The following is a 9355-nucleotide window of genomic DNA, read 5'->3' on the forward strand; positions in this document are numbered from 1 at the left end:
CAACGAATCAAGAACATGATGAGACATGCAAGAATTAGGAAGAACACGAAAACATGCTTGAAAGTTGAAACTTGAAACTAAAAAGATGGTCAAACCTATTAATTATTAACAAACTCTGCAAAGTTTCCCCAAATTATTTTTGATATAATCATATATATGTGCGAGCTAGCTAAGTAACCCAAAGAGGCCAAGATCAAAATAAGTCTACAAAGTCAAGATCTTTTTGCTAAGACAAGAAAACAAAATAGTTGAAGCAGAAAATAGAGAGATCTCTATTTACCTATAGAAAACAGAAAATCAAAAGAGGATGATACCGGGATGATGTTGTGTACCACCAACTGGTTTGGATTTCAGAGTTGTTGTTGTTTCATTAATTTCCTGTTTTTGACAAGACTCTAAAATTCAATGATGATTGTGATTGGCGGACAACAAAAAAGGTTTTGCTTCTCTATCAAATTATATACATGTATTGTTTGTTGTTAATCTGAATAATACTTTATTGAAATTCAACAATCATTTTTTAAAATAATAAACAAGGTGGTGACTGTACGATTTTCGATTTGACTCATAAAGATATATTGTTAATAACGAAAGTTTGTAGCACTACATTACATAAGCAGGTGACTAAATAAATTAATATGTAAAATTAATCAGCATCAAAAGGACATTTAAACATATATATAAATATATGCTCTCTGGTCAAGATGATTGGAAGAGAGAATGAGATAAACAAAATGATAATTACACAAATTAAATACCTATAGCTAGGATAATTCCCTTTCATTTTTGTTTTAAAATTGCATTTCCTCCTCGCTTTTTTTTAAGTTTATTATAAGTGAAACCTATCCATTCCTAATAATATTTGAAAGTACATTTCTAATACAACTTTTATGAAAGACTAAATAAGGACCCGCCCGATGTGCGGGTTTAAATTTTTGTAAAATAAAATAAAATTTAATAAAAATATATTAAAATTTGTTCTACGTTATTTATAAGTTTTATTTTTGCTATAATATACTGATTTATATCTATCTACAAATCTTTTATGTATATTACCATTATCATTAAAAACGTATTTTTTACATCTAAATATACTGTATGTTATATATATATATATATTTATCATCACCTAAAAAATGTCTGTGTGAACACATTAAGTCAATTATTATATGTCTTTTTACTTTCACTTTTGCATAGTACTTTTAATTATTAAAATTATTGGCTAAAAAAAGCATATATTACATAGTATACTAATCAATAATGTGTCATCACAANAAGTCAAGATCTTTTTGCTAAGACAAGAAAACAAAATAGTTGAAGCAGAAAATAGAGAGATCTCTATTTACCTATAGAAAACAGAAAATCAAAAGAGGATGATACCGGGATGATGTTGTGTACCACCAACTGGTTTGGATTTCAGAGTTGTTGTTGTTTCATTAATTTCCTGTTTTTGACAAGACTCTAAAATTCAATGATGATTGTGATTGGCGGACAACAAAAAAGGTTTTGCTTCTCTATCAAATTATATACATGTATTGTTTGTTGTTAATCTGAATAATACTTTATTGAAATTCAACAATCATTTTTTAAAATAATAAACAAGGTGGTGACTGTACGATTTTCGATTTGACTCATAAAGATATATTGTTAATAACGAAAGTTTGTAGCACTACATTACATAAGCAGGTGACTAAATAAATTAATATGTAAAATTAATCAGCATCAAAAGGACATTTAAACATATATATAAATATATGCTCTCTGGTCAAGATGATTGGAAGAGAGAATGAGATAAACAAAATGATAATTACACAAATTAAATACCTATAGCTAGGATAATTCCCTTTCATTTTTGTTTTAAAATTGCATTTCCTCCTCGCTTTTTTTTAAGTTTATTATAAGTGAAACCTATCCATTCCTAATAATATTTGAAAGTACATTTCTAATACAACTTTTATGAAAGACTAAATAAGGACCCGCCCGATGTGCGGGTTTAAATTTTTGTAAAATAAAATAAAATTTAATAAAAATATATTAAAATTTGTTCTACGTTATTTATAAGTTTTATTTTTGCTATAATATACTGATTTATATCTATCTACAAATCTTTTATGTATATTACCATTATCATTAAAAACGTATTTTTTACATCTAAATATACTGTATGTTATATATATATATATATTTATCATCACCTAAAAAATGTCTGTGTGAACACATTAAGTCAATTATTATATGTCTTTTTACTTTCACTTTTGCATAGTACTTTTAATTATTAAAATTATTGGCTAAAAAAAGCATATATTACATAGTATACTAATCAATAATGTGTCATCACAATAATGTATGACTAACCATGGAGAGAACCTCGGCTCTGCCCTCGTCCCTTATGCAGAGAATCTTGCGTCCAACCTCCTCTATCATAGAGAGAACTTTGGCCCCACCTTCCTTCCGTGGAGAATAACCTTGTGTCCAACTTCAAAACCCAACGTTATATCATAAGATAGTTCCTCTTACATTAGAATATCATTTACAAATATATGTTTGAAAAAACAAAATAATAATAGTCATTAAAATATTAATTTTTTTTTATATAAAAACGAAGAGACATTATTAATTTTTAAAGATACAATAGTAAATCAAAATGAAGATATAATAAGAATTAATATTTAAGTTTACTGTATAATGTTAATTTGTTATTTAATCGTTATATTATTCTACCAATCGAATAAACCATAAAACTTAGATCGATCATAAAAACGTAGTCTCAATTCGTAGATAACAACAGTATTAACACACCCGAATCCCATCGTAGAAAACACAAACGCACCTCCCACATACAAATGTTTTGAAGAATCCTCCCTCCTCCTTTGGATTATTTCAGTGTAGTATTAAGACATTTAGTAGGCTTGAACACATATATTTTAGGCCCATTACTCGGCCCATTAAGACAAGGTTTTTGACTTTTGTTGTCTTCTCTCTGAAACCCTCATCTTCGTCGATCGATCCTTTGCCCGGCCAGCCGTCTCCATCCAAGAAAAAAAAAAAAAAAAAATCAATGGAGGAAGAAGAAGCAGCGGCGAGAGAAGTGGTGATGGATAAGGATGTGAAGAAGAAGATCAAGGAAACAGTGAAGAAGATCCTGAAACGTTCGAGCTTACTTGAGATCACAGAGATCAAGGCCCGAGAAGAAGCTTCCTCTGAGTTGGATCTCGATCTTTCGCGAGATCCGTACAAGCTCATCGTGAGAGAAGCCGTCGACAGTTTCATAGAGAAGGCGATTACGAAGATCGAGACTGAGATGGGAAAGCTTCATACTCAGATTGTAGAAGATGTGGATGGAGTTTCAACCAAGAAAACAACAACGGCGGCGAAAAAAAACAAGAAGAAGAAGAAGAAGAAAACAAAGAAGGTGGTGGAAGAAGAAGAAGAAGAAGAAGAGATAACAGCTGCTTCTTCTTCTGTTTAGTTTTAAAAATTAGAAATTCGACAATTTAAGAATATTTAAGATGTCTCTTAGTGGAATTAGTGTTTTACTCATCAAAGACTTCCTCAAAAAATATTCTGGGAGTGTTGATAAATCCCAATGTATGACACCAGAATCAACCTCTCGGCTACTTCCTTGATACTTGTGGTCTGTTCTATCTTGCTCGGATATACTCAAAACTCATAATCAACCTTTTTTTGTCCGCAATTAAACCACAAACTAAAGGAATCAGACAAACCAAGTGAGAAGTCAATGTGGTTGGTAAAATTTCCTGATTAAACCTTTTTCTTTAGGTGTGAAACTTGACTATATCTGAAGTTAAACTTGTCTAGTAGAAGTGCCTACTCCCAATAATTCAATCGGGACTTGAGCAGATTATTATTGGGAGTAGAAGAAGGTCACAATGGATACAAACGGCACCGATGATCACCTAATAGAGTAGGCTTGATTGATGCAATAACCCCAAAGTGTATCAAGTTGTGTAACATGATGATCCTTCGATAGCTTACTACTATTTGGACCTCTATATATAGTCTATATCATTATCTTTGACTATTTCTGTTATTCAAAAATGCATAACCTTTCTAACAATCCTCCATATTGACACTTCAAATTAATTTGCTTTTTTTTTCTTCTTGGTTGTGATTTTGGTGAGAAATTGATACTATCAAAGTGTTATGAAAATGCATTATTTTCCTATAGCAAATGAATGATAATGACATTTACATTTCTTTCTTTGGTAGCTTAGAGAGATTGTGACATTATTTGCATTTACCAGAGACATTTTTTGAAGATTGATTGTCAAGAATCTGATTGACTCACCACGTATCTTACACTGAAGCCACAAGTACACTTTGTGGTGTTCGTCTGTCTTAAGTAATTCTCATTACAATCTACCGTTATTCATGGACACCAAATTAATCCACAATTATATATATATATATATATATATATGCTTAAAACGTAACTCATCATTATAGGAAGAATACAAAAATAATACTAATATTTAGATAAGAGAAGGGTCGTCTAAGACCACACAATTTGCTACCCCATCATATTTTCTTGTTTTTCTTCATACCTTCATATAATAATAAACACAAACACGCATCCAAAGAAAACTAAATACACAGTTTGATAAGATTAAAATGGGTTGTGCATCGTCCAAGCAAGCCAAAGCCAACGTCGTCGCCGACGTCTACAAACCACCGCCGTCCAGTTTTGCGGTGTTTGATGTCAACGCCATCCAAGAGCCATGGCTAAAACTCGAACAAGAAGAAGATGATGAGAAACCGCCATACGCCGCTGTGCCATCCAAGGTCCTAGACACTCTCGAGGATGATGACGAAGATGACGCTCCTAAAACATGGGATGAGGTCAGCAAATCTTTAGAAACTAAACTTAAACCCGCCGCCGCTAAACCACCGGAAGAGGTCTCCGTTAAACCTCCAGCCACTCCTCCACGGCGGCTTCCGCGGAAGAGCGCATCCTTCCACACACTGGACGAGCTTGAAGCGAAGGCCAAAAGAAGCATCGCCGCGCAAATACCTACGACGGTGGTTAATAAGCTTAAGAGAACCGAGTCTATGTCCAAGTTAAAACCCGAGTCAGAAGATCGGACGGAGTCGACTCAGTCGTTCTACTCAGGGCCTCGGTCAGTGAAGGAGAACATATTCGTCAAGAGAGACAGAGAACGGAGGGAGAAAGAAGGGAACAAGAAACCGGTGATGAACTGGGACCCACTTAGGGAGTTCCCGGAGAAGTGTCCGCCGGGAGGAGGTGAAGGTTTGGTGGTCTACACGACGTCCTTGCAAGGAGTGCGTCGCACGTACGAAGATTGCATGCGTGTGAGGGCCATCATGGAGCAGCAAGGAGTGGTGGTGGACGAGAGGGACGTGGCTTTAGATGCCGGAGTGTTGAGCGAGCTTAAAGAGCTTCTTCAAGACGAAGCCACTGTGGCGCCGCCGAGAGTGTTTGTGAAAGGGAGGTACTTGGGAGGAGCGGCGGGAGTGACGGCGATGAATGAGAACGGGAAGTTAGGGAGGGTGTTGAGGTGGGCACGTGTGGAGAGAGNGTTTTTCTTCATACCTTCATATAATAATAAACACAAACACGCATCCAAAGAAAACTAAATACACAGTTTGATAAGATTAAAATGGGTTGTGCATCGTCCAAGCAAGCCAAAGCCAACGTCGTCGCCGACGTCTACAAACCACCGCCGTCCAGTTTTGCGGTGTTTGATGTCAACGCCATCCAAGAGCCATGGCTAAAACTCGAACAAGAAGAAGATGATGAGAAACCGCCATACGCCGCTGTGCCATCCAAGGTCCTAGACACTCTCGAGGATGATGACGAAGATGACGCTCCTAAAACATGGGATGAGGTCAGCAAATCTTTAGAAACTAAACTTAAACCCGCCGCCGCTAAACCACCGGAAGAGGTCTCCGTTAAACCTCCAGCCACTCCTCCACGGCGGCTTCCGCGGAAGAGCGCATCCTTCCACACACTGGACGAGCTTGAAGCGAAGGCCAAAAGAAGCATCGCCGCGCAAATACCTACGACGGTGGTTAATAAGCTTAAGAGAACCGAGTCTATGTCCAAGTTAAAACCCGAGTCAGAAGATCGGACGGAGTCGACTCAGTCGTCCTACTCAGGGCCTCGGTCAGTGAAGGAGAACATATTCGTCAAGAGAGACAGAGAACGGAGGGAGAAAGAAGGGAACAAGAAACCGGTGATGAACTGGGACCCACTTAGGGAGTTCCCGGAGAAGTGTCCGCCGGGAGGAGGTGAAGGTTTGGTGGTCTACACGACGTCCTTGCAAGGAGTGCGTCGCACGTACGAAGATTGCATGCGTGTGAGGGCCATCATGGAGCAGCAAGGAGTGGTGGTGGACGAGAGGGACGTGGCTTTAGATGCCGGAGTGTTGAGCGAGCTTAAAGAGCTTCTTCAAGACGAAGCCACTGTGGCGCCGCCGAGAGTGTTTGTGAAAGGGAGGTACTTGGGAGGAGCTGCGGAAGTGACGGCGATGAATGAGAACGGGAAGTTAGGGAGGGTGTTGAGGTGGGCACGTGTGGAGAGAGTAGGGGAGGAAGGGAGGCTCACGTGTGAAGGATGCGGAGGAGCGAGGTGGTTGCCTTGTTTTGAGTGTGGTGGTAGCTGTAAGGTGGCTGCGGTCGCGGCCGTGAAAGGTGAAGGGTGGGAGAGGTGCGTCAAGTGTAATGAGAATGGACTGATTCGTTGTCCCGTTTGTTTTGTCAATTAAGGGAGTGGTTGAGATGATGAAAACACGAGAACGTATATGTTTGTTTGTGACACGTTTGCTTAATTTCTTATTATAGTGAAAATGTTGAAAACACACGCTAGGATCTAGCTTCCTAGGTCTCTCTCACTTGTATATATTGATGGTTTTGATCATCACATGATAAAGGTGTTCAACAATCTCCTCACTAATATATGTTTTGAGCGTGACAAGTGCATCACTTTGCACAAACACTCTCCAAATCTCTACTAGCTTTTCGTCACCAGTTTCAATAAATCCTGAAGAAGACACAATTGCTTTCTTTGTCGTCACCATTCATGTCAAATTGTGCAATGAAACAGAGCTAAATTATATGAGTTTTAGCATTATGGTACTTAGGGATGGGTTAATTATATTTCTGTTTTTGAAAATGCATACAAGTATGCTTCTCAAACTTAGCTTTTAGAGTTTCTCACACTCTGTTTACATAAGAAAACAGAGCAATGCACAAAAAACCACATAGAAGCAGAACCAAATAAAGAGCGATTTACGTTTGTTCTTCAAAGCAACAAAAAAAAAGAAGAAGGAAGAATCTGACTTTTTTTCTTAACACATACACAATATCCATGGTCTCTTCAGTTGTACTTCCTCTTCTTTATCTTGAAGGAAGACGATCGGATAACGTCATCGTCGGCAATGAGAACGGCCTCGAGGGGAGTTATTGATTCGGGTCTGGTGAAGTAAGTGAAGAGAAGGTAGATACCATCCAGGTAAGTGTTAGTTTCTCCAGCTTTGTTCTTCTTCCTGATGCTGTAAGCCAATGGAATCACTCCTCTGTTGAACACTTCCACATACATTCCACCTCCTGCCACAAGTAACTACCACACACCACAACAAAAAAAACAGCGATATAAACAAGTGACATAACCTAAAGAATCCAAACCCAACAATACATTTCGGAGAGAAATGTGCAACTATCGAAACCCAACATACATTTCGGAATCCTGACTTGATTAAACAAGTGACAAGAATCCACACATATACCACCAATAAGAACTGTGAGTTGGTACATTTCGGATCATCATACGGGATATTTCAAGAACTGAGTAAAAACGTTAAGGTAAAACATGACTAAGAAGTGCACTAAGGGCTCCTATCTTGTGCAGATATCTAGTTTCTGGTGTTTAATACTCGAAGAATCCATAGACCACAGAAGGATGAGATTGCTGTAAAAAAGCTGAAACCTTTACATCAGATTTAACTAGGGATTGACACAAACATTTCAATTGATAAAGAAACCATTAACTGAGAATTACTCAACTCTACACTGAAACCGTTATCTAGAAGATTTTGCTTTGTGATCTCTTATCTATAGTCCATATAACAGAAGGTTTCAAGTTTCTAATGGAATCCCAAAACCTCGTCTATTTCACAAATTTCCCTCTGATATGAAACAGGTAAATTTGGTTACCTCTTCGTATTTCTGGGTAAGACCAAGCCGCTCATCTTCAGACATGTCTGGTCTCAAAACCGCCATTGTTTCGTACTGCCTGAGTCCAGGTGGGCACTGAGGTTCCGGTTTGTCTTCAAGGGCGGTTGAGACTCCCGACCCGGAAGGAGAAGTCGGGTCATCGTCCGACCCGAATCCGCCTTCAAAGAAAGTTCCGGAGAAATCAAGAGCCTGAGATTTCACCACAAACTGAGAGCCATCATCTCTCTTCTGTGGTTGTTGTTGTAGCGAGGCAATAGGCTTCGACTTGGATATGAATGGCCTGAGAGAGTGTGAGAACGAGAGTAACGGCTGCGAAGATACATTAGGCAGAGGGCAAACTGCGGAATATGATAGACACAGCGAAGACGCCACCATTGTTGTGTGATTCGAGAGCTTTCAAGTTTGGAGAAAGGCAAAGAGACGATGGGGGTTTAATTTGTTGGATAAGAGATGATGATGTTGGTACACGTTAGCCAGTGTGCTAATATGCGCTTTGGGCCTTTTTAGATGGGATTCGGCCTGTTAAAGGCCCATTTTGTAAAAGACATGTTGTTACTGTTTTTATACCTTTTTATCTTCCCGATCAAGCCAGTTCGGAGCAAATCAAATCTATAAGAAAAGAATCGTCGCCGGTGAAGAGAAAAAAAGATAGAGAGAGAGAGAGAGAGAGAGAGTTAAAGCCATGGATCCGCAGCTAACGGAAGTTTCACAGCAGTTTGAGAGATTCAAGGCGGCGTTTGCGAGGAAGGATTACGATACCTGTAGTGATCTGTTGTCTCAGCTTAAGGTATACATCTCTCTCTCTCTCTCTCTCTTCTTTGAACCCTAATTTGTTTCGATTTCTCTTCTTTGCATATATATATCTGGTTTATTGAATGAATTTTAGGGGAAATTGATGGGGTTTGTCTCGAATCTATGATAGCTTTGATGTATTGAAGTGAAAATTTTAGGTTATCAGTGAGATCTTTTAGAGGAAGAGCGTAAGTGCTGATTTTCTATTTTAAGGGATTGTTAATGTGAGTAGAACAAGTAGGGTTTAGTCTATATTGCAAAATTGAATGGTGAGGGATTCTTATGTTATTTGTTATGTTCTTCAGGTTCTTCTGACCAAATTCACTAGTCTTCCTCCATTGTTCGAGAG

The 9355-nt window shown here is 38.0% G+C and overlaps 5 protein-coding genes across 5 annotated transcripts in view; 3 read left to right on the forward strand and 2 right to left on the reverse strand.

The window, feature by feature from the left end:
- The window catches only part of LOC104754182 (calcineurin B-like protein 8), a gene marked incomplete at its 3' end in the record, with an annotated part of 2958 nt that extends 2497 nt beyond the window's left edge, over positions 1-461 (reverse strand). Inside the window, exon 1 of the mRNA XM_019237884.1 lies at positions 281-461. The remainder of the gene's footprint in view (positions 1-280) is intronic.
- LOC104753118 (mediator-associated protein 3-like) lies at positions 2821-3636 on the forward strand. The gene has a single exon (XM_010475414.2). The coding sequence runs from the start codon at positions 3059-3061 to the stop codon at positions 3467-3469; it is 411 nt and encodes a 136-aa protein (XP_010473716.1). The 5' UTR covers positions 2821-3058; the 3' UTR covers positions 3470-3636.
- LOC109125030 lies at positions 4483-5616 on the forward strand. The gene has a single exon (XM_019237885.1). It carries the CDS (start codon positions 4633-4635, stop codon positions 5614-5616), a length of 984 nt encoding a protein of 327 aa, XP_019093430.1. The 5' UTR covers positions 4483-4632.
- LOC104753119 lies at positions 5565-6960 on the forward strand. Its single transcript, XM_010475415.2, has one exon. It carries the CDS (start codon positions 5640-5642, stop codon positions 6744-6746), a length of 1107 nt encoding a protein of 368 aa, XP_010473717.1. The 5' UTR covers positions 5565-5639; the 3' UTR covers positions 6747-6960.
- On the reverse strand, positions 7115-8639 carry LOC104753120 (30S ribosomal protein S6 alpha, chloroplastic-like). The gene is made up of 2 exons (XM_010475417.2): positions 8194-8639; positions 7115-7600 (listed from the first exon to the last, which is right to left on the reverse strand). The coding sequence occupies exons 1-2, from the start codon at positions 8587-8589 to the stop codon at positions 7358-7360; spliced, it is 639 nt and encodes a 212-aa protein (XP_010473719.1). The 5' UTR covers positions 8590-8639; the 3' UTR covers positions 7115-7357.

The sequence above is a fragment of the Camelina sativa genome, chromosome 16, assembly GCF_000633955.1.
Source record: "Camelina sativa cultivar DH55 chromosome 16, Cs, whole genome shotgun sequence".
Classification (NCBI taxonomy): Eukaryota; Viridiplantae; Streptophyta; class Magnoliopsida; order Brassicales; family Brassicaceae; genus Camelina; species Camelina sativa.